Source organism: Urocitellus parryii, chromosome 2 (assembly GCF_045843805.1).
Source record: "Urocitellus parryii isolate mUroPar1 chromosome 2, mUroPar1.hap1, whole genome shotgun sequence".
Classification (NCBI taxonomy): domain Eukaryota; kingdom Metazoa; phylum Chordata; class Mammalia; order Rodentia; family Sciuridae; genus Urocitellus; species Urocitellus parryii.
The window spans coordinates 40846253-40871503 of NC_135532.1; the positions used below are offsets into that span (position 1 = coordinate 40846253).

The following is a 25251-nucleotide window of genomic DNA, read 5'->3' on the forward strand; positions in this document are numbered from 1 at the left end:
CTTCTTCTAATTTTTTACTTTGTAGGGTAATGAATACAACATTGTTAAAATGTAAACATAATGGGGGTCGGGGCTGTGGCTCAGTGGTAGAGCACTCACCTAGCACATGTGAGGCCCTGGGTTCGATCTTCAGCACTATATAAAAATACACAAAATAAAGGTATTTAAAAAGATGTAAGCATAATATATTATTCACACTTGTCCTTCCACTGTTTTCTTGTAAGCATTGCGTTTGTCTATCTAGTGCCATCCTTTGTAAGGTTGGGAGGTACTTTAACCAACAGATAACTGATTCAAAAAAGAAAAACGCATCTGTCATTTAGACAGGCCTCTGCCAGTGGAAGCTGGTTGTTAAGCAACCAAAGGGTTTTCTTAAAATTCTGTCCCCAAAGTTTTGTTGCCATGGTCTGTGTTCCGTATAGCCCGATGGCAATGTCACTCTTTCATTCCAGTACATTTTCTTAGTTCAGCTGCAGTTTTTTCCAGCTGTTGAATGTTCCATTGCCATTGTCTTCTATTTGATTGAAGCTTGTTCACCTGACAATGTAAACGCTTAAGAATTGCATAATACCTCTTATGTTGCACCTGTGAAGAGAACAGCACACATCAACAGGGCTTGAGAAGAACACAACAGCCATGAAAGATCTTTTGCCTACTCTAAGAGGAAAGCATTTGATTAGAAACCATTGTAAACCATGATAATAGTAAATGTAAATAGTAATTGTGTGATTACTATTAATTCAATACTTATTACAATTTAGATGCTGTGCCAAGAGATTTCTGCATATAAGTAAATTCTCAGAACACCTTATGATGGGGGTATTATTATTCTCATTTTTCATGAAGGAACCAAAGATCAAAGAGTCATTAGTCATAGCTAGCAAGTGCTAGTGGTGTTTGAGAATTGAACCCAAGTGAGCATTCTTGATGGAACACATTCTGTTTCTCAAGGCAGCATTAAATTAAACTAAATTTATTCTGACTCCCTTCTCAAGAACTGTGACTTAAATTAGTATGTGTAATGGTTTGGATCTGGAATGTGCTCCCCTCAAAAAGAAACAAACAAACAAACAAACTTTTGTGCTGAAAGCCTGGTTCCCAATGCAACAAGGTTCAGAGGTGAGGCTTTCAGGCAATGATTGGATCCTGAGGGCTCTGATCCCATCAGTGGATTAATCCATCATTGATAGCTGATTGTACTACTGGGAGGTGGGACCTAGTTGAAGGGTTTTTGTTCTCCCTGCTGACACCCTCTTCTCTTTTCCTGGTGGATCTCTCTGTCTCTCTCCTTCCTAACTGGCATGAGTTGAACAGGTATCCTTTGCATTGGAGTCAGAGGACCATAGACAGAGCCAAAATAAATTTTTCCTCCTCAAAGTTGTTCTTGTCAGGGATTTTGGTCACAGTGATGAAAAGCTGACTAATATAGTATATAGACTAACAGAGAACCTAATGTAGGAGTATACTTTTGTAACAAATGGCCAAGTCTCAGACAATTACTGTAGCCACGCTTCAGTCAATCACAGGCTGCCACCTGATCAGAACATGTTCAAATAAGGCCAACACTAAGCAGTGACCAATCAAACTTTTCTCTACCTCACTTTCATTTTCTGTCCAGAAATGCTACCTGCTCATATTATGAAAAGGATCTCCTGAACCTCTGATGGTTCTGAGGGCTGCCCAATTCACAAATTGTTCTTTTAATAACAAACTGTTAAATTCAATTTGCTAATTTTTTTTCTTGCCATCATTTAATAGAAATGATTCCATTTCCTATATTCAGTGGTTCACTGAGATAGACCCATACATGGATCTTAAGATCTAAGAGATAATATAGTTATTTCTTTCCATTTTTGCAGGATGTGACATTTACTTATCAATTATTTAGGGTACAAAATCATTAATAAAATGTGACACTAATTTACATTTTTCAGATTTTCCCAAGGTGCACTATTTTTCCCAAGATATACTATTTTCTTATTAACAGATGCCAAACTACATAACCAGACACTAAGTCTCCTAACCTTTCATTAACCTTTAAGTTTAAAGTACACCTGTACTTTATTTCTAATCTAAAATTTCCATCTAAAGAAGTCCCCTTAAATATTATACTTAAAATATAATATTCTTAAAGCATATTAGGAACCCATACAGCTAAAAACTTAAAAATTCTAAACCCAAGAATCTAAATAAAATAATATTTCTAACATTATTCTAAAAATATTGTATAAAGCTACTTTAATTAATTCCAACATTTATTCTCATAAAACTGGTTGATCTGATTTCTCAAAGAGTTTCTTAGTCAAGTTGCACTCGTTCTTATATCTTGGTAATCTCTCTCAGTGAAAGGCAATTCTAAATATCAGTCCACTTATCCACAATATTAACTATGCTCATCATAAATCCCTATGTGAAGTAAAAGAGGATTTATAGAAAAGAAGAGAATGTATCTTTATATGCCTTAACTTTCCTAAGAATATAACATAACTTTTCCTTAATCAAATAAACCTACATATGGTGGGCTTTGTGCAATAAGCATAATGATTAGGCTTTCTAAGAGACCGGAAATATGGGCTTGTGTTCTTAGTTGATATAATCAATGTGGTGCCTAAAATTCTCGTGAGCTTACAGAGAATGATTGTTGTCCATTATCAGTTTTGTCCCCAATGTTCTGAGACAGAAGAACAGCCTTCTATTTTTGTTCTCGAAATGCTGAGGGGTAGTAGAACATCCTTCAAGACATGAACTACCTGTTGTGTTCTAGCCATCTGAAATTTAATCTGGTTTGGCATTAAACATATTCATGCCTCCTGTTGGGAACATGAGCATGAAAATGAAAAGTCCCAATCACATAAAAAAAGAAGGGTTCTGTCTCCCACCAGCATGGCTTTGCCAGCACTTATCCTCACAGTGAGAGAGGGAGCACCTTTACCACCACTTATTGTGAATTAGCATCCCCACCAATCTTTCTTTTTTTATGCATTTTCCTACATTTCATTATAATGGTATCATATAATATGTTGTTTTTTGTGACTGAATTCTTTCACTTAGCATAATGTGTTAAGGTCATCTATGGAGTAGTATGCATACTACTTCATAGGATGCATTAGTACTTCATTCTTTATACTGTCAAATAATAGCCCATTATATAATCTACCACATTTTATTTATCCACTTTATCACTTGAGGGATGCTTGAGTTATTTGCACTTTTTAGCTATTATGAATCATGCTGCTATGAACATTTACATGCAAGTATTCATGTGCATGTTTTTATCTTTCTTGGGCATATGCATAGGAGAATTAGTAGGTGACATGATATTATGACTTGATAACACTATATGACCAACATATAATGATATGAGGTAAGCCCTGAAAAAGCTCATGGTGTTAGGCAATTCAAGAATTTCAGTGGTGAAATGAAATGCTTACATTCTGAGAGCTGTAACCTAATCAGTGCATTAATCCACTTGGATTAATAATTTGAATGGATTATGGGGTGGTAACTGTAGGCAGGTGGGGTGTGACTGAGGGAAGTAGGACTAGGGCATGTGACTGGGGCACGCCCTTGGGGATTATATTTTGTCTCTGGCTCCCCACTCTCTGCTTCCTCGATGCTGTGAGCTGAGCAGCAGTCCTCTGCCATGCCCTTTTACCATGATGTTCTTCCCTTTCTTAGGCCCACAACCCTGGAGTCCACTGACTATGGATTGAAACTCTCACACTTTCAAAATGTGAACCCAAAGTAAACTTCTCCTCCTCTAAGTTGTACTTACTGGATATTTTAGTCACAGCCTTGAAAAGCTGACTGACACATATGATAACTATGTTTAATCATTTGAAGAAGTGCCCAAACTAGTTTCCAAAATGACTGCACCATTTTACATCCCCAAGGGTAATATGTGAAGCTTCCAATTTCTTCATATTCTTGTTATTGTTATATATATTATTGTCTTTTTGGTCATAGCTGTCCTCAGGGGTGTGAACAGATATCTCATTATAGCACTACCTTAACCAAAACAGTGAAATAAACTAAAGACTTACAAAAGCTATCTATTTCATATATATTTTAGAGGTGCTCTAGCAAGTCAAGAAGGTGTTTTTTGGTCAATTCAAAGAAGGATCAAGTTTTCAAAATCCTAATTTACAAATGTGTAACTGATTTGGCAAAAACATATAGGAGCCATGCTTCTTAGTTTCCAAGGACTTAGAACCATGTGTCCGTCATCTCTCTATCCCTCAGTTTCTCTTCCTCCTAGGACCAGATCAGGCTATCTGCTGAATCTCCTCTTTGGTTCCCTCTCTCTTTCCTACCTTTCCCATTAGCCCAGGAGTTCTTTACCTTGACTTTGCCATGGGTCCTTTTGACAATATAATGAAGACCATGGACACCTTCACACAATTTTTTGTTAAATGCATAAAATAAAACATACACAATTGCAAAGGAAAATAATTATGTTGAAATTCAGTTCTTCAGGAGGAGCAGAGAAACTAGAACAGAAACAATCTAAGCATTTAACAACACTGCTGGAAAAACAAAGTGAGAATGTGTCAACTAACATTTCACAAAAATTGCTCGGAACTTTATACCCTTTTAAGTTTTCAGTTTTTGTTATTTCTGCAAATGTAGAAAATTTATCCCAACTGGTGAACTAGTCTTATTGATCTATGGGCAAAAAAACACCCTTAAAATATTAGAAATGAATGAGTTTAATTTGAAATATGTTAATAATGAAACTATATCCAAAAGAAGTTTTAAATACATTGAATATATTCAAGAGGATACATATCCATTTACACATACCATATCCATTCTCTCTCTCCATATATATATATAAAATGTTAATAAAAACATGTCATTGAATATGCTCACATTCATGTTTATCAGATGTATTAATAGTAATAAAATATCTAGAGCAAACTTTTGGATAGTAAATTTGGTCAGTTGTAAATTGGCCCACTTCTAAAATTATCCTCCAATAATTAAGCTATGAAATTAATTCACAATGGTTCAGAGTAAAGATGTGCAGAGTCCCATTAGTAGAACTCTTGATTATTAACCATAGTCAGACTTAAAGAAGACATTCATAAATCTAAAGAAAAAATATATCTTCAGGAGAGTGTCATAAAAAGGGTATTACAAAAATAGGCAAGTGAAGGAACATGTGCTGGAAGTTCTGTTCTGGTACTTTCTGACAAGTATAGATTTGTATTGGGCTCAGAGGTGATTTCATGAAGGCAAAGGTCACTTTGTGAGCTTTGTTAGAGGCCAGTTCATTTGTTGAGACTCTACAAGTAGCATTGTGATTTGATATATGTCCTAAAATTAAAACTTGATCAGCATTAAGCTGCTAAGGATATAGAGGTTCTCTAGAGAAAACTTCTTTATAGCAGCCAGGGTTGTAGCTCAGTGGTAGAGTATTTGTCTAGCACATGTGAGGCATTGGGTTCAACCTCCAGCACCACAGAAAATAAGTAAATAGAAAAAAAAAGGTATTGTGTCCATCTGCAACTAAAAAAAAAAAAAAAAAATGGAAAGAGATAGCTTTTGCCCTAGGACATGGATGGTTACTTTTACTTAGTGACTGTTGCCACTCAAGCAGAGATAAAGCCAATAGAAATAGGTGTGATATTCACAAAACACACTGAAAAAAGTGAACAAGAACATATATAATCAGAATAACACCCAATCTCATTTCCTACTAATTTTCTCTTCATTTGCTCTACACTGTGCTTCTATGCCCTGAGCCCAGACACGTTTCCATTTTAAATCTTTGCACGTACCTTTCCTTTTGCCTGGAAAGCTCTTCCTTAGATATTTATATACCTATCTCCTTCACATATTTCAGGGTGTTCCCCCAAAGAGACCTTCTCCATATTTTTGTTCTTAATCCTCCTATTCTTATCTAAAATGCTTTGTATGGTTTGTTTATGCCTGTCTCTCCAACTACAGTGCAGTTTCCATGAGGTACGTGATTCTTTTAATTTTTTTTACTTCTCTATCATCAGAACCTAAGACAGTAATTGTAATAACTGCCTGATGTGAATTGGTCATTAATTTGAATTAATTAATTACTTCTCAAAACAACCAATTTTTTAAAGAGAGGATAAGTTCAAATACCAGAAGGTTTTTATTACTTATTTCTTATTTTTGAGTCTTTTTTTTTTCCTGTCCTTTCTCAATATCTTACTGACAGCCTTGGTAGCTTTTAAGGGTTGCATTGCATATTTTTTATGTCAATGTTTCTTTTATATTTTTTGGTTCAGAAAAAAATGAACGTGGTTTTTAGATATCAGTATTTTTTTTCCTGTCAAATAAATATTTTTTAGTATTTCTAGGTTATACCTAAATGAAAAAAATTCCAAATATTTATCCTGAAATGTCTTTTTATTCCCCTGTCTATTGTCTACCTTTATACATTTTGGAAGAAGGGAACTGAAGATGAGAGTGAAGAATAAAGATAAGCTATGAATCATTGAGGGAAAAATTGGGGAACCTGAAATGCAAAGCATACAAACTCAAATATTCAAATACAAAGCATTGAGCAATAGTGATTTTTAGTCCAAAGTTAAAAAAGAAAAAAAAGAAAAGTGTTATTTGCCAAATCCAGAAGGAGATTGGAGCAGTGCAGAAATTTTTAGCAAATGATGAGTGCTGCAAGCAGTGTTTTGTGATAACAGACATTTTGCAAAGCATTGGTGGTTTACTCTTGCCTAAATTTTGAACAATCTGAGCTGAAAATTTGAAAAGACAGGGGGATGCACTTTCAGAGCTCCTGGAGATCATGAACAAATCTTGTATAACTTGATAGGATACAACACGTAGCTGTACAACTGATAATTGCATTCATGTATTAATGTCGGCTGCAGAATGACTACACAGCTAGATGCCAGTCTTATGAGAAAACCCCAGAGAAGCAAGGGAGAAAAGGAGACCTAAAAGGCACCATAAGATTTGTTCAAGTAGATAGCTAGAAAATGTGGTAACAAATTATTCTGTTGTGGAGACAAGTGCATGGATTACTGCTTACGTGGCATATGTTAAGGGCATCTGAGTGTCAGGCCACTCCCCTTGTGCTAGGCATGTGATCAGCAGTCTGCTTACCCTGTAGGCACAGCCCTGGGTTTGAGGCCATGTGTTGAAGTCCCTGTGCTTGCTCCATGATCTACTCCTCAATTTGTTGCTGCAAGGGCAGTTAGCAGAATAGCATGGGTGGCTGCTGTAATCAGCACTAACACAAGAATAACACAGAAGTTACAATTACCTAATGAGCATTTTAGACCAAGCATTATAAAAATACTTCAACAAGCAATTACAGACATGCCTAGAAAAAGTAGAAAAAAAAAAAAGAAAATCGTGACAGATGAATAGAAGATAAAACATCAAATTAAAATTTGAAGAATTAAAGACAGAATAACCCAAATGATAAATACATGGATTTCAACAGTAGCTGGAGATAACAAGAGAATTTAATAAACTAGAAGAAAGAGCACTAAAAACCTACTCAGTTGGAGCAATAGAAGAAAAATAGATTGAGAGGGGAAAGGAAGAGAGTCTCAAGGGCCCATGAGACTATAGGAAAAGTCCTAACTTTTCTGTCATTCAAGTTCTGCAAGGAGAGGACTAAGAGAAACTGAAAAAGTATTCAAATAAATAATGGATAAAAAAATCCAAATCTGGCCAAAGACATAAACTTTTAGAATCCAAAAGGTGAAAGAACCGCTAATAGTTAAACTTAAATAAATATATGTCTAAACATATCATAGTATAATTTATGAAAACCAGAGATAAGAAAATCTTGAAGAAACAAGAAACAAACACTAATGTGGGGAGATTATCTGCTGATGGAAGATTTCTCATTGAAATCATGGAAGCCAGAAAGGTTCCAGTAGTACAGTATTTTTCAGCTATGGAAAGAACAGCTGGCCCACAATTCTATATCCTATATATAGCAAAAACATTCTTCAGGAAAGAAGGGGAAACCAAGATATTCCCAGATAAAATAAATAAATAAAAGAAAAGAATTTGGCACTCGCAGACCTACCCTAGGATAATGAATTAAGAAGTTTTCTAGCAAGAAAAGAAATGATAAAAGACAGAATCTTAGGAGATCAGGAAGGCATAAAAAGCAGGGTGGAACAAAATTAGGGATAAAACAAGGACAGATGGAGAAGTCACAGTGAAAATAATGGGTTTCTTTTGAGGTGAAGAAAATTCTTAAAATTTGGATGATGGTTGCATAAATCTGTAGATATACTAAAAGCCACTGAATTAAATAATTTGAATGGTGAATGGAACATGAGTTATTTCTCAGTAAATCTCTCTTCAAAACTCAGCTGATGAAATTGCAGTTTGCCTATTAAAGGGGCACAAAACAACTTTCTGGACATGCTGGGAAAGTTCTATGTCTTGATCTAGATGATGGTAACACAGATGCATGTTTACATTAATCAAAATGAAAATCAACTCAAACAAACTGGAAATCCATATGTAGTAAAATAAAATTTAATCCCTATCTTCACTTGGCACAAAACTCAACTCAAAGTCAATCAAGACCTAGGCATTAAACCAGAAACACTGCACCTGCTCGAAGAAAATGAAGGCCCAACACTCCAACATGTCATCTTAGGAATCAATTTCTTTCCTTAATAAGATTCCTAAAGCACAAGAAGTAAAATAAAAAATCAATAAATTGGTTGGTATCTCATGAAAAAGTTTCTTTTTAAATTTTATTTATTTTTATATACAACAGCAGAATGCATTACAATTTTATTACACATATAGAGCCCATTTTTTCTGGTTGTATACATAGTGTACTCACACCAATTCGTGTCTTCATACATGTACTTTGGATAATAATGATCATCACATCCAACCATCATTAATTTCCCCATGCCCCCTCCCTTCCTCTCCTACCCCCCTGCCCAGTCTAGAGTTCTTATATTCTTCCCATGCTCCCTCTCCTTATCCCACTATGAATCAGCTTCCTTATATCAAAGAAAACATTCAGCATTTGGCTTTTTGGGATTGGCTAACTTCACTTAGCATTATCTTCTGTAACTCCATCCATTTACCTGAAAATGCCTGGAACAAGACAGGGAGGCCCTCTTTCACCACTTCTGTTTAACATAGTTCTTGAAACATTGGCCAGAGCAATTAGATAGATGAAAGAAATTAAAGTGATACATACAGGAAAAGAAGAACTCAAATTGACACTATTTGCTGATGATATGATTCTATACCTGAAACACCCTAAAATTTTACCAGAAAACTTCTAGAACTAGTAAATGAATTTAGCAAAATAGCAGAATATAAAATCAAAACTCATAAATCAAAGGCATTTCTGTATATCAGTGACAAATCCTCAGAAAGGGAAGTGAGGAAAACTACCCCATTCTCAATAGCCTCAAACAAACAAACAAAACCTTGAGAATCAACTTAACGAAAGAGGTGAAAGATCTATATAATGAAAATTACAGAACACCAACAAAAAAGTTTCTTCACAGCAAAAGAAACAATCAAGAGTGTGAAGAGAGAACCTACAGAATGGGAGAAAAATCTTTGCCACCCGAACCTCACATAAGGATCTACAAAGAACTAAAAAAGCTTAACACCAAAACCAAAACCAAAAACACCCAAATAACACAATAAGTGGGCAAAGGAACTAAAAAGACACTTCTCAAAAGGAGAAATATGAATAGTTAAAAAATATATGAAAAAATGTTCAATGTCTGTAAATCTAATAGAAAATAAATGTCAAAATACACTTTGAAATTCAAAAACAAACAAACAAACAAACAAGCAAATACTACACTGAGATTTCACATCACTCCAACCAGAATGATAATTATGAAGAATACAAATAACAATAAAGGCTACCCTCATACATTGTTGGTGAGACTACAATTAGTGCAACCATTCTGGAAAACAGTACCAAGAGTCCTCAAAAAAACTAGGAATGAAACCACTATTTGATCTAGTTAGTTCACTATTCAATTTTTAACCAAAGGTGTTAAAATTGGCCTGCTAAAGTGACTAAGTTACATCAATGTTTTTAGCAGCACATTTCACTATATTTAAACTATGGAAACAACCTTGATGCCCATTAGCATATGAATAGATAAAGAAATTGTGGTATATATTCACAATGGAATGTTAATCAGCCATAAAGAAGAATTACTTTATGACATTTGCCAGTAAATGTATGGATCTGGAGACTATCATGCTAAGTGAAATAATCCAATCCCCAAAACCTAAGGTTGAATGTTCTCTCTGATATGTGGATGCTAACCCACAATAATAGGATGGGGAAGAAAGAAGTTCATTGCATTAGACAAAGGGGAATGAAGTGAAGGGAGAAAGAGATGGGAATAGAAAAGACACTGGAATGAATCTGATGCAACTTTCCTATTTACATATATGGACATACCATAGTGAATCTCATCTTCCTATACATGCACAAGACTGGGATCCTAATTAGAATAAAATATATTCCATGCTTGGCTAAATATATCAAAGTGGATTCTACTGTCATGTGTAAGTAAAAAGAACACATAAAAATAAAAAATCAAACGTTTACAATTTATGGACTTATGACAATTGTGCCTTGATAAAACATGTCAGCATAAGAAAAGTACTACGTAATCTCAAATTCCTTTCCAAAATGCTTTTTACAATGTATATAGACACAAATAGTGTTTAAAACTCCAGGTGTTCTACACCTTACCAGCTTCAAAAAAATTTTAAGAGTTGAGTCTTGTCTTCTTTATTGTTATGGTGTACTTCCATGGTATCTCTTTATAGAGAACATGTAAAGGTGAGGATTTTATCTTTAATACTTCAGATGCTTTTTATATTGTGTCAGATTAGTTATAATCAAGTGAAAATAGACATCTTCTTAGTTTTCATATTAATGCTGCCCTAGTGGAAAACATTTTCACTATTAAAAATGTGTTCTTTATCATATTTGTTCTCCATTCATGTAAATAATAATTCACTGTAAAAGTCTGCAGGTGATGAGAATTTTGTCTCATTTTTGGTTTTACATATTGCTTTTTTTAAAACTTGGCTCTTGAGAATTACAAATATGTAATCAGAGAGATTTAGAATGAAGATGATTCCCATTGTCTTTCACTTTATTTCAAGGAGTATCTGGTGTCTAGGAATTGTCATCTTCTATGACTATAGCCTCTGCTTTCTTGCCATTAAGCAGATATCAAGCTGTGGGTGCAATGAGACCTGAAAGAATTCTAGGCCATATTTAAATAGTAGTACTTCCTTTGCTTGAACATATTCACATATTTGAACATCTTTGAATGAGGGAGTCTATCTATTAATAATATGTATTTATCTGCTGAATTTTATAATTTTTGTTCTCTAGCTGTTTTGATAATTGAGAGTAAACTATGGAAACATGAATATAGCATACGCTTAAAACCTGATCTTATAAAACACTGAAATCTCAATAATTAAGACTTACCTCTATTTCTTTTGTTAATTTTTCATGTCTCCTCTTTTCTTCCTCAAGAAAACAAGTTTTTTCATTGATAGATTCTTTTACAGTTATAATTTCATTCTTTAGCTTTGAAATGTCTTCCTGTATAGTTATTAAATTTAAAATATACAAGTCAGAAAGGCAATGTTCATATAAATCTGCAACACTCAGTGTGGCCATATTTTAAGAAAAGTAGATAAATTAAATTTTAATTTTGATACATGGGATTAGATTATGACTTCTATAGGTATACTGGATAAATAACTATTATTCAAACAAAGCTACCTTACTTTGAAAACTCAGAAGTAAAAACAAATTAAGACAAAGGAAAGTGGTATTTATCGTGGCATTTGCCTGACAACAATGCAAAGGATACTTAATTAAATAGCAAAAAAATGGTATTTTAAGTTTGTACTTATTATTGACTTCAAAGAATAGTAAGAGAAATACAAAGATATTTAAAGTGCAATTCTTAATTCAGACTCTTTCCATAACAGCATACTAAATTGGTTGGAATTGGTCTGGATGCATTGGCATAGAAGCTAGAGCCTCAACCTTTCTCTGAATTTATACTTTCTGCAACACATGGATTAATTGTTCACTGTGATTTTGTTTAACTATATATTTTTAGAAATTCACAATGTATTTGTAAATATTTCCTTTATGCATTTGCACATTTGAGGTAGTTGTTATCTAAATTCATGTACTTATCCAAGTTCTTAAAAATTGTGAAAATAGTTTCTGATTGCAATAAAATAGCATTTTATTAACTTAATGATGAATGTACTATTTAATACATACTAGAATGAAAGAAAAAGTTTTGATAAGTAACAATTCAAACCTGTACTTGTGTCATTTGGTTCCCTCCTGGATTTTGGAGAACTTGTATAAGTTCCTCATTCATTGTCTTTAGTTTTTTTACTAGATCTCGTTTTTCACAGAGTTCAATCATAAATGACCATTGGCTTTCTATCTCCCCCAAACTGTCTTTATGTGCTTTTATTTTTGCATAGTAAGTCTTATATTTTATCATGCATTCCTCAAAATCTTCTTGGGCCATTTTGATATCAAACTTAAGCTTCACATTCTCTGTATATAAGGACTTGATTTGAGATTCCAGGCTTCCACATTGAAGTCTGGAATTCTCTATGGCAGCATCCTTCTGATAAATTTGCCTCTCTGTTTCTTTAGTTTCTGCAGAGATGGCTGCTATTAGCTTTTCAAGTTCATGAAGTTCATTCTGTAATATATTTCAACATTATCATTATTAATTCATGGTACTCAGCATGAGAGGAAAATTGTTTTGATCCATAATGCATATAGGAAAATCACTTAACATAAATATATACATTAATCAGATACAGAAAAGAACTGATGTATAATAGAAGGAAATATGCAATAATGTTACAATTACTTTCTCAGAAAGATCCCAGATTTATATATTTCTTTTAATGATCATCTTTTTAATTCTAAATGTTAAATTTCATCATTTTGTTTTAATATTTTATGTATAAAATATTAAAATCATTTAATAATATATTTTAATAATATATTTATGGGTGTCAAGGAAGATAATATAATAAAAATGATAAAACCCTGACTCAAGAATTAAAAGACCCGCTGGGATCGTGGTCAGTGGTAGAGCACTTGCCTCCCGTGTGTAGGCACTGGGTTCAATTCTCAGCACTGCATATAAATAAATGAATAAAATAAAGGCTCATCAGCACTAAAAAATAATATAAAATAAAAGACCTAGACCTAGTTCCAGCAGCCCTTACTGCTGTTCACTATTTTGTGTGATCATGCATAAAAAATTTAATTACCCATCCCACCTCCCTTTCTTCACTTGTAAAATGAGTATTAAGATATCTACAATATCTACTTTACCTCTCTAGGGCATTGGGCATGGCTAACTGGTGCCTCCTTAAAAGGAGCTTTCCTAGCACCACTCTTCCTCATTCTCCTTAGCTATCTCTGAGCATTCCTTCTTAATCTCAGTGAATTCTTCAAACACAGGTCTTCAAACACAGAGTTCAGTAATTCATCATTCTCTCTTCTCCCTCTCTACATAACCCTTGGGTTACCTTGCCCATACTTATAATTTTCAGCTATGCTTCTACTGATGATACGGAGAATAAAAGTGACTTTTTAATTCCATAGCCAGATGCCCTTGGCCATGGCAAACTCATGTCCCCAAAAGACTAATTTTTCCTCCCTTCCTAGCCCATTTCCCCTTGTATCAATTATCTATTGCTAGAACCCCAAAACTTCAGTGACACAACAATAAACACGTGTTCATTACTGACATGAATGGGAAAAGAAGGGGTTGGCTAGGTGATTCATACGACTGGGAGAACTGGGGATTGGCTAGCTTGGCTAGGTGTTTCTAATCACATCTCAAACACCTGTGTGTGTGTGTGTGTGTGTGTGTGTGTGTACCTGAGGATCAAATCCAGGGCCTTGCATTCTAAGCAAGAGCTCAATGAAGTCATATCCCTGCCCTGGGGCAGCTTATTTTCAAAATTGCTTTTAGGCAGAAATTTTAAGTCCCCTTACTCAGGAAACATATTCATTTAGTTTCTTCTCTTGGCATTTTTGAAAAAGGAAAATATGAAATTAACCACAGAGTTTTGTATCCAGTTTCCCAAGTAAAACTAAAAAATGAGAAGGAATGGTATGGGTGAGTGCCTTCATCAGTTGCCATTGTTATTCCCTCTGTATGATAATGAAACTGAGGTTTTGAGATATTGAATAACAAAGATAATTCATCATTTCACCAGTAAGTGTCAAATACTGGTTTTGAATTTTGAACTCTAGTCAGGCAGTTTGTAATTTTTTTGTTTCTCTCCTACATTAGTATACAGGTACTATGTACTATGTACTATGTCTTTTAAATATACAGGTACATCTGAAATTTAAGTATTTATGTATTTACCAAAGAAAAAAATGTCTAGGGTTTGGCTGGTTGTAAGACAATTTAGGTTGGCTTTGAACTGAGCTGGCAGGGGTGTCTTGCTTCTACTTTATGTGTCTCCTGTCCTCCAGTGGGTCAGCCCGGGCATGTCCTTCTCATGATGATAGCAGATACAGAAAAGCCAAAGCTCAACTATTTAAGAGCTTTTAAAAAGATTTTGCTGGAATCACATCTGCTAATGCCCCAGCTAGTCACATGATCAAACTCAAGAGTCAAGGAGTGGAAGTATATCTACCCATGATGTCAGAGCATTATAATGATATGGGAAAGGGTGTCAATATAGAAAGGAATGAAAAATTGGGAACAAAAATGCAAATTAACATAACTCTATATTCCCCAAAGTACTTAACAGTATGGCTTTTTTTAAAAAAACAAAAAAACCTATACATCAAATTCTATAAATCCTCCCACCAAAATAATTGCTGGCTATCTCCATTCCTTTTTTCTATCTAGATGGTCATTCTCTTTAAATAAAGTTTTAATGTTGGGAGGAAGGTATTGTATTAAAAAGACAAAGGCCTTCAATCTTTTTTCTGACAGAGACCAAAAAGATAAGTACATTGAAAAGTACAATATGCTGGTGAAACTCAATTTTTGTCTTCAGTGCTAATATTTCAAATGCCCACTTGACATTTCTGTTTGGGTATCTAATAGACACCTCAGTTGTATATATTCAGAAAATATTTAAGTTACACACTGTGTTTGCCTTTCGTTGCTGTGACCAAAATACCCAACAGGAACAATGGAGAGGAGAAAAGTTTATTTTGGCTCATGGTCTCAGAGGTCTAGTCCATTCCTCTGGGCCCAACTGAGGCAGCAAATCATCGTAGAAGGGGGTGGTGGAAGACATGGAGGCTAGGAAGTAGACAGAGGAAAGTAGGAAGGAAGTCACAGGGAAGATGAACCCTTCCAGGGCACTTCCCCAGTGACCTACCTCCTTTAGCCAAACCCCAGCTGCCGACAGTTACCATCCAGTCCATTCACACTAGGATGGACTGATTAGAAGGTTAAAGCTCTCACAATCCAATCATTGCACCTCAGAACATTCCTGCACTAACACAGGAGCTTTTAGGGGACACCTTATGTACAAACCACACCACACACCAAACATGTTCCTCCTTACTTCTTCTGATTCCAACAAACTACACCATTTTTCACCTGGATAATCCAAAGCCATAAAGTTATTCTTAATTTTTCCATATCCCTTATCCCACATCCTACTTCCCACCAAAATGTGAGAATTGGTTCTCTAAAATAAATCCCCACATTTACTTCGGACCAATCTTTGTGGTGTGGCCTAATTTCTAATCATCTTCCTATTTTCATTCTTGTCCTTCTCTTAGGCTCCATTTATCAGGAAGAAGGATCCTTGAAAGACATTTATCATGTCATGCTACTTCCCTGCTCAAGATTCTACAGTTGTGTCCCATTGCATTAATAATAAAATTCAAATTCACCAAAGTGGCTAATATGGCCTAATATGCTCTAGTACCTATCTACTTTGCTATCTTTCTCATCTACTATTCTCCCTTCTTCTAGCCTCCTTTCTGTTTATTAAATAGGCTTAATTTCTTCCCAAGAGCATTTGTAATTGTTTATTTTTCCATTTACCTTATATTCTCAACCCTGGGCTGGAGATACAGCTCAGTGGTAGAGCACTTGCCTGGCAATCATGAGACCCTGGGTTCAATCCCCAGCATGACATAAAAAAAATTCTCTAACACTGCTGGGTCTTGTCACAATTCAGCTTTATTACTATTCTTCCAAATAGGCTTCTCTGATTCAAAATATAATTTAACCACCCTTTCCCCTCCCACAGTTACTCTCTATACATTGCCCTCCTTTATATTTTTTTGGAACCCATCAGTGTCTAAAATTATCCATTATTTTATTATTTTTTTAAGAAGTTTTCTTAATTTTCTTAATTTTTTCTTAATTTTTGCTTCCCTTAACTGTAAAGTAACTCTATGGCTACAGCAATCTTTTCTGTTCTTATCACATGTTCCCAATGCTTAAGATAGTACTAGCACAAAGTAGGTACTCAGTGTTTATTAAGTGAGTGATGCACATGGTCAGGAAAGAGACAAGTGTTCTGTCAGTTACATTAGGATATTAACTCTATTTATTAATACAGGGAGAGGAGATGAACACTACTTTGGTCATCATCTCCTCTCTCTTCTGAGCAAATGTAACTGGCTGTTAAATTTTATTACTAGCTTTAATATATTTTTCCTTCAATACATTTCCAACTTTAAATTACTACCACTACTCCTTCCTCTTCTTCCTCTTAATCAGCCTCTTGTTTTTCATCCTCCTCCTCCTCCTCTTTTATCTTTCTCTTCTCTCTTTTCTCAGTCTTGTGTGCTCCTTTGCTCTAGTTTTTTGAGGCAAAGTAGAATGAAAAAAACTACACATACTGAAGCTTCAATTTGATGAGTTTTAATATTATTATGTTCACAAAGTCATCACAACAATTAAGATAATAAACATATCCATTACCCCCAAACATGTTCTCCCCTTTTCCTTCCTACCTATCTTCCTTCCTTCATAGGAATTTTCCTTCCAAGGAATTTTCCTGGCATGAAGATATTCAAGTGTTCTTCTATTATCTGCTTTAAAAAAAAAAAAAAAACACAAACCACCCCCCCTCAAAAAAAACCCATTTTTTTCCATTGTTTTGTTGTTGTTGTTGTTTGTTTGTTTGCTTGTGTGTGGTTTTTTTTGTTTGGAATGAGGTAACTCTCAATGGGCTTCTAGAGAGCTTCAGGATGGGGACTGCTATCAGAAAGGCCAAGACTTGATTAAAGTACTGGACTTTCAGCCTTATCTACACTGCTCCCACCTTTTGGGAGAGGAGAAAGGCTAGAAGTTGAGCTAATAATCAGTCATGCTTACATGATGCAACCTCCATAAAAATTTTTTTAATGATGAATTTTGGAGACCTTCCAGGTTGGTGAACACATGCAGGTTCTGGGAAGGTGGTGTGCTCCATATGGCAACTCTAGGCAAGTCTCTTCCCAGCACCTTGTCCTGTGCAGCTTCTCTGTTTGGCTGTTCCTATATTGTATCTTTTATAATAAACTAGTAATAGTAAGTAAAGTGCTTTCCTGAGTTCTGTGATTCACTCTAGCAAATTATTAAGCCTTGAGTATGGATGGGGGGTAGACATGAGAAACCCTCATTATGGTCTGGATCTGGTATTTTCCCTGAAGTCTCATTTCTTGAAGGCTTGGTCCTGAGTACAGCAAGGTTCAGAGGTGGGCTTTTGGAAAATGATTGATTGTGAGGGCTCTGATGTCATCAGGGGAATAATCCACAGACAGCTGCATGAACTACTGGGAGGTGGCAGAAACTAAAGGAAGATGGGGCATTTGGGAGGAGATAGATTACTGGGGCATGCCCTGGGGACTATCTGTCCTAGGCGCCTACTTTTCTCTGTGCTTTCTGACTGCCATGGACTAAGTACCTTTCCTCTGCCACATTTTCTTCCATGACATTCCTGCCTTGGAGCCAGCTGACCACGGATTGAAACCTCTGAAACCATGAGCCAAAACAAAGCTTTCCTATTCTAAGTTATTTTTCTCAAGTATTTATGATAGTGATAAAAAAAAACTGACTAAAATACCCCTGTTTTATAGTCAGTTGGTCAGAAGTATGAGTGTATAAGTAGTCTGGGAATTATCATTGACCCTGGAAATGGGGGAGCCTTGTGGGGATGATTCCTTTAACTTGTGAGATCTGATGCTAACCTCAAATAATATCAGAATTTAATTGAACTGTTCAATATGCAGTTGGCATTGGGAGAATCAGAAAATTGTTTGTTGGTGTTGGAAAATATCCAAAGTAGTATAAGACTTCAAACATTGTTCTTCAAAATTATTTTGGCTGTTATAGGTCCTCTTTTGTATTTCCATACTACTTGTAGAAATCAGCTTGTCAATTACTCAAAAAGCAAGCAAACAACAACAACAAAATCTTCTGGGATTTTGACTAGTATTGCTTTTAATCTATAAGTAAACCTGGGAGAACTGTCATCATAACTCAGTGATTTCTGATTTTCAACATACTGTCTGTCTCCATTTATTTAAGTGTTGTTTAATTTTTCTCATCAACATTTTGCATTTCCAACATATAGTTTTGATAAACCTTATGTCAAAATGATCCCTAAGTATTGCATAGTTTTGGTACTATTGTAAGTGGTATTGCTTCAAAATTTTTAATTTCTGAAAATTATAGAATTTCTGAAAATTATAGAATTCTATATATTTCTGCCAATATATAGAAATAGAATGGTTTATTTTGTATATCAATGTTTGTTTTTGTATATCAATCATATCCTACAATTCACTTTTTAGTATTAATAGCTTTCTTGTAGATTATTTGGGATTTTCTAAAAATAATCATGCTACCTGTGAATAGAAACAGTTTCATTCTTCCTTTCTCATCTGGATTTGACCCATACTTTTTGATTTGACCCAAGTATGATTTGATCCATACTTTTTGTTTCTTTCTCTTACATGTTTGTACTGGCTTCAACTCCCAGTAATTTCCTGAATAGAAAAAAGAGCAGACATCCTTGCATTCCTACTCATGTGAAGAAAGAAACATTTGGTTCTTTCCCGTGGGGTGGCAAAGGGGTGGGGTGAGGTGGTAGCTGGGGTGCCAGGGTGACAGGTAGGCATTAGCAGAGGTGGTGGTGAGGCTCAGGGCAGGCCAGCGGGGTAGAGAGGAAAAGTGGTGCAGAATGGCAGCGACGAATTACAAGGGGCTGAAGCTGCATATTACAGCTGAAAAATTTTATGTGGAAGCTTGTGATGATGGAGCAGATGACGTACTTAACATTGACCATGTGTCCATAGAGGTCACCCTTGCAGCCAAGAAAGATGTTCCTCCTTCAGCTGTCACAAGACCAATATTTGGTGTACTGAGCACAATCCATCTGGTGGCAGGTAATTATCTTATCATCATTACCAAAAATTAAAAAATAGGTGAATTTTTCAATCATGTAATCTGGAAAGCAACAGATTTTGATGTCCTTTCTGATAAGAAGACAATGTTGCTCTTAACTAATATTCAGTTACAAGATTATAAAACTTTCCTTTCCATGCTAAACCATGTCTTGAGTGTGGATGGGTTTTACTTTTCAACAACATATGATTTGATCCCTACTTTGCAGTGGTTGTCCAACATTAGTCCAGAATTGCAAGAAATGAGTCTCTTGGAATGGGCAGATCAGCAGTTTGTATGGAATGGTCATCTTCTAAGAGAACTGTCTGCTCAGCCTGAGGTTCATCGTTTTGCTCTTCCAGTGTTACATGGTTTTATTACATGCACTCATGTTCTATCAATGGAAAATACTTCAATTGGATTCTCATCTCCAAGAGGAGTTGTTTCAGAGCTCGTGTGGGTTATTATGTAAGAGGAATTGATTCTGAAGGCCATGCAGCTAACTTTGTAGAAACAGAACAAATTGTGTACTATAATGGGAGCAAGGCTTCATTTGTACAGACTCCAGGATCAATCCTGTTTACTGGTCCCAAAGACAAAACCTCAAGTACAAATCATGGCTGCAGATCAACAAAGTAGCAAATCATATGAATGGTTTCCAAAGCATTTTGATTCACAAGTAATAATTTATGGAAAAAAGTCATAATCAATCTGGTAAACCAGAAGGGCTCAGAGAAATCACTTGAACAAACATTTGCAACAATGGTGTCTTCCTTGGGAAGTGGAATGATCAGATACATTGCCTTTGACTTCCATAAGAAATGTAAAAGTATGAGATGGGATCCACTAAGTATTTTATTGGATCAGGGTAACAGAAATTCAAGATGAATTAAGTTATGTTCTAGTAGACTCTGCCGGCAAAGTGGTGACAAACAAGGAAGGCATGTTCCCCAGCAATTGCATGGATTGTCTAGACAGAACCAATGAGATCCTGAGTTTGTTAGCTCCTCCGTTTCTTCAGGCCCAGCTTCAGAGACCAGGTGCTTTGCACGTGGGACAAAAGCTTGAAGAACAAGATGAATTTGAGAAGATCTATAAAAATGTCTGGGCTGACAATGCAAATGCTGGTGCCAAACAATATGCCAGAAACGGTACCTTGGAGACTGACTTTACCAGAACTGGGAAGAGAACTCAGTTAGGACTCATAAGGAATGGATGGAATTCACTCAAACTATATTACAAGATCAACTATTCTGATGGATTTAGACAGGATTCCATAGACTTATTTCTTGGGAACTATTCAGTGGATGAATTAGAATCTCTTAGTCCTTTAAGTGTTCCAAGGGACTAGAAATTCCAGACTTTGTCTATTATTATGGTTGTTGACTTTTCGATGTGCATTATCTGTTTGCTTATGGCTGGTGACACTTGGACAGAAACACTGGCTTATGTACTTTTCTGGGGAGTTGCAAGCATTGGAACATTTTTTATTATTCTTCACAATGGCAAGGATTTTGCTGATGCTCCTAGATTTGTCCAGAAAGAAAAGATAGACTGAATCTGTGTTTGTGGAAAGTGGCTTGGCTTGGAAGATTCCATGATGCAGAACTGGAGTCTTTATTAACCCCTTTCCACATCAGACACTGTCTTTTTAAAGCCTTTATCCAAAAGCACCTCTTGTGCTCTGTGTGGAGTAATGACTTAGAATTGATCTGATGTTACTGCCTTGATGATTTCTTTACTGTTAGGATGGTTATATTTATAATTTGAAGCTATATTATAATTGAAAAATAACCTGAATTCAGCTCACAGAAAAGAAGGAATCTACTCATTGTTAAGTTAATCAGCTGTTGCAGATGAGTAATATATTTTTTAAAAATTAGCTTCTTTCATTATTTAAAACAGTACAATTATTTTTTTAGCTGTTTCATTATTGTCATTGTAGATGCAGTCACCATTAGCAAGCATATTTTCCACACCTTTGGACTTTTCTTCAAAGTTTAATAATAAGCTAACTCTACTATGTCTATAAAATGTAAGTCACTTACATCAGATGCTTGATGACATAGTCTGTGACTTCACGGGAAGGAGGAGGAGGATGGGGGTCTAGGTTCTTCAGTTTTTGGTAGGCTGCCTCCACCTCAGTCAGCTTGAGCTGATGCAGTGCACCAGCAGTTTACTTGTGATGAAGTAAACTTCTGACGGACTTCTGTCTTTTTACCAGGTGTGCATGGAATCAAAGAATGGAAAGTCTCTCTCTTATGCTAAAGGTCCAAATCCTTTTTAAGGATTGCCCCGTTGTGGGAAATACCCTTGACTGGCCAGCTGCTTCCTCCTGTACATTTTGGTTTCTTTGGGGGTTATTCATTGAGACCCAGAGGCCTCTCTAGATCTGATATTGCACTTAGGGCAACAGCTGCTTTTCCATGCATGTTACTATTGCTTTTCTCTCTGTCACGTTTTTTTTTTTTTGTTGGCTATCAATAAGTGTGTCTAAAATTTAGTGCTTCCAGGTAGTTATAATTCTTCAAATCAAGGACCAACTTCAACTTCAATTCATGTGCAAAAACAAACCTGAAATATATGCTTCAGAAGCTGTGCATAGTTGAAATTGTAAGTCAGATTGTATATTCAAATTGTAATTATGAGGTTTCAATAATAGTACAGTATGTAAGGTAGTGTAGCTACTACTATTTTAAAACAATTTGATTAAACACTGCTACTATATTTAAGTGTTTTGCTTGAAAATATGTACAGGTTTTTTTCCAATAGTAGTACCTTATATTGTCCTTAAATGTTTCTAAAAGCGCCTTCATTTTAACATTATCTTTTCCAATATAATCTTTTACAAACATTAATAAGAATTGTTGCTTTTAGAAACTCTGAAAGAAATAATAGCTGGGAAAACCGTGTGTAGCTTAAAATAAGTCATTAAAACTCACAGTAGGGTAAGTAGATAAAGTCACCTATTCCTAACATGTAAGTAAGCATAATTTGTTCCAAAGATGGAATATTGACACATAGCTCATGTCTACTATAATATATTATCCAAATGCTACTTACTGGGCATTTCACGGTAATGATGTGAAAACTACTGCATCAAAGACCAAGTCTGAACCACTAATGTGGCTGAAATGGGCACTCCCTTTCTCCACAGAAAAGTCCTCTTCATCATGGCTGATTTTGAGACTGTCAGTCTCTGTGAAAGAGTCCAATGTAGATAAACTTCCTATTTTTGTGTCACCCTGTTTACTTGGCCACTGGCCAGGAAGATACCAGCACTCCAGGTGTTAGGCACCCCCTTACTAGTTTTTCACAAACGTATCCAGTATAGTACTTTGAAGAAATGTGCAAACAAGGCCTCTGGCCTTGAGCTGGGCTTCACAGAGATGTCTACATTTTTAAGATAAGTTACAAATGGGCTCCATGGTAACAGCAGGCAGGGGGAAGAAAGAAAAGAGGAGAAGAAGCTCTCCCCTTCTCAGATGTTGTCCTTGAAGAATTAACTTGCCCAGAACAGTGAAAGAAAAAGCTGCTTTTATGTGAATTTCTGCAGACTATGAACTTCTGAGCCCCTCCCCTTACATGCTGGGTACAAAACTCTGAAACTCCCTGAACTCGGGGTTCAGGGGATTGATTGATTACAGCAAAGGCTGTGCCCTCTGAACCTGGCTGCAGCCAAAAAAAACCTGTTTCCTGCTATCTTCGGTGCCTTGCCTCATCTGTCCCTACAACATGGCTGCTTGCAGAGAATGGACTTATTGGTATGTTAGGTCATAAACTATATTTCAGAACCCTGTAATGATTTTATTTCTTAATTTGTGTACTGTACATCAATAAGTGAAATTAAAATGTCATATACTTTTCTAAAAAAAAAATTCAGTCTTCCAATCTTAGGTATATGGTTGACTTTAGGATTTTTTTTTTTTAAGATGGACAAAGTTCCCTTCTAATCCTAATTTTCTGAGACATTTTTGTCATGAATGAATGTTGAATTATCACAAGCACTTTATATATATATTTTTAAAAAGAATTCTCTTTATATAAAAGCAATTTTTAATTTGCTTCTTGTTTAAAAACCAAAGGTTTCTCAGACAGCTCAAGTCCCCCATTACTTCCTGTAGGATGGGTGTAGATGTAAATTCTCCCCACCCTGCTGAACTTTACCTTGATTGGCTCCTGTACATTATATTAGCTGTATGTCTTTTCTCAATAAATGAGATCCTGCTTTGACTGGTCTCCCAGGTGTGTCTCATTGTCCTCCAGTGAGGGAGGGCTGGGTGTGGGCTTCAACCTTTACCTTTCTCAGCTCATCCTGTTACCTTCTTGGCTAGTCCTGGTCGGGGCATGCTTTCCCCATCTATTCTGCAGGTCAGGAGGAAATGGGGGACTAAAAACCCTGACAGATACCAAATCAATCAGTGAATTCCAACTGTCTTTTAAAACCCAACATTGAAACATCACTTCTTTTGCAATCACTAATTCTTCAGTGTTAAGTGTGTTGGGCTCCTACCTCTTTTGTTGCAAATAATTGCACCATGAGTGCAATTATTTGTTTACTTGGACTCCTTCCCAAATAAATCATGAGCAATGCAAGGGTAAGGACAATGTTGAGAAAAATGCTTAGCAAAATGCTCAATAGAAAGTGGGCCCTAGTTTAGCTATTGTGAATTGCGCTACCATAAACATTGAGGTGGCTGTGTCCCTATAATATGCTGTTTTTAAGTCCTTTGGGTATAGACCAAGGAGAGGGATAGCTGGGTCAAATGGTAGTTCCATTCCCAATTTTCCAAGAAATTTCCATACTGCTTTCCATATTCCATATTTCCAAATTGGCTATACCAATTTGCAGCCCCACCAGCAGTAAATGAGTATATATTTTTCCCTACATCCTCGCCAACACTTATTGTTGTTTGTCTCATAATAGCTGCCATTCTAACTGGAGTGAGATGATATCTTAGAGTAGTTTGGATTTGAATTTCTCTAATTGCTAGCAATGATGAACATTTTTTTCATATATTTGTTGACTGATTGAATAGTGTAATTAAAATTGATTCCCAATATGAAGTTAAAAATTTTTGTCACTATTAAATTTTGAAGACATTTAAAAGATTATATGAAATAAGTTACCTGTAAATGAAACAGAACTTTTTTGTTTCTTTCTATTTCTGATGTTTGTGATTGTTGTTGTTTTGTAACTTGCTTTACAACTTCAGTTAGTGATGATGTATCTTCTTTACCCACAGCTAGACAAAAGAATAAAGTACATGATGAAAACTAAATGCAGACATTTTAAGACACTTATGTCTCTATATTGGAATATGAAAAATTAGGTGTTTTTTCTGATTTAAAAGAAAATTACATTTTGGATTGGTAATCCTCCCAGATTCTAGACAAAATCAAAATCAAAGGCAATAATAGTAGGCAATTCAGGCAACTCAAAGTTGTCTTCTGCAATGCCATAACTGTTCTTTTCTGGAAGAGTATAAATATTTTGATTGTCCTAATTTTTTTTATCTGGACCACTTGCACTTATACTATAGCGTCACCACAACAACTCAATAGCAATTATAGTTGATGGATTTTCAACATTGGCCTGTATTTTCAGGTTGTTATGCCTTTTCTAAACACTGAGTACGTTTCTTCCTGGTGAAATATAACTGCCTCCTTCTACTTTAATTTATTATTCCTTCTAACATAATTATCTTTTGGTACTACTTTTTGTTGATGTTCTTTTAATTATTTATTTCTTAAGATTGATTCATTACCGTCTTTAGGAACTTCTTCACTCTTTCTTTCCTCGTTGCCTGACATTCTCATTGTCTGTAATCTCCTC

The 25251-nt window shown here is 35.5% G+C and overlaps 1 protein-coding gene and 1 pseudogene across 1 annotated transcript; one reads left to right on the forward strand and one right to left on the reverse strand.

Moving 5' to 3' along the window:
- Window positions 1–435: 435 nt before the first annotated feature.
- Window positions 436–25251, reverse strand: LOC113178058 (coiled-coil domain-containing protein 122-like). Its single transcript, XM_077792568.1, has 5 exons — window positions 25184–25251; window positions 24546–24661; window positions 12336–12734; window positions 11480–11596; window positions 436–585 (listed from the first exon to the last, which is right to left on the reverse strand). Exons 1-5 carry the CDS (start codon window positions 25233–25235, stop codon window positions 436–438), a joined length of 834 nt encoding a protein of 277 aa, XP_077648694.1. The 5' UTR covers window positions 25236–25251.
- On the forward strand, window positions 19213–20973 carry LOC113178061 (phosphatidylinositol-3-phosphatase SAC1 pseudogene; annotated as a pseudogene).

Coding starts and splice junctions, on each gene's coding strand:
- LOC113178058 (XM_077792568.1), bottom strand. CDS start 25,235: ATGAGAATGTCAGGCAACGAGGAAAGAAAGAGTGAAGAAGTTCCTAAA. Junction 12,735..24,545: donor AAGTTCTGTTTCATTTACAG/GTAACTTATTTC, acceptor AATATATTACAG/AATGAACTTCATGAACTTGA. Junction 11,597..12,335: donor ACCAAATGACACAAGTACAG/GTTTGAATTGTT, acceptor ATAACTATACAG/GAAGACATTTCAAAGCTAAA.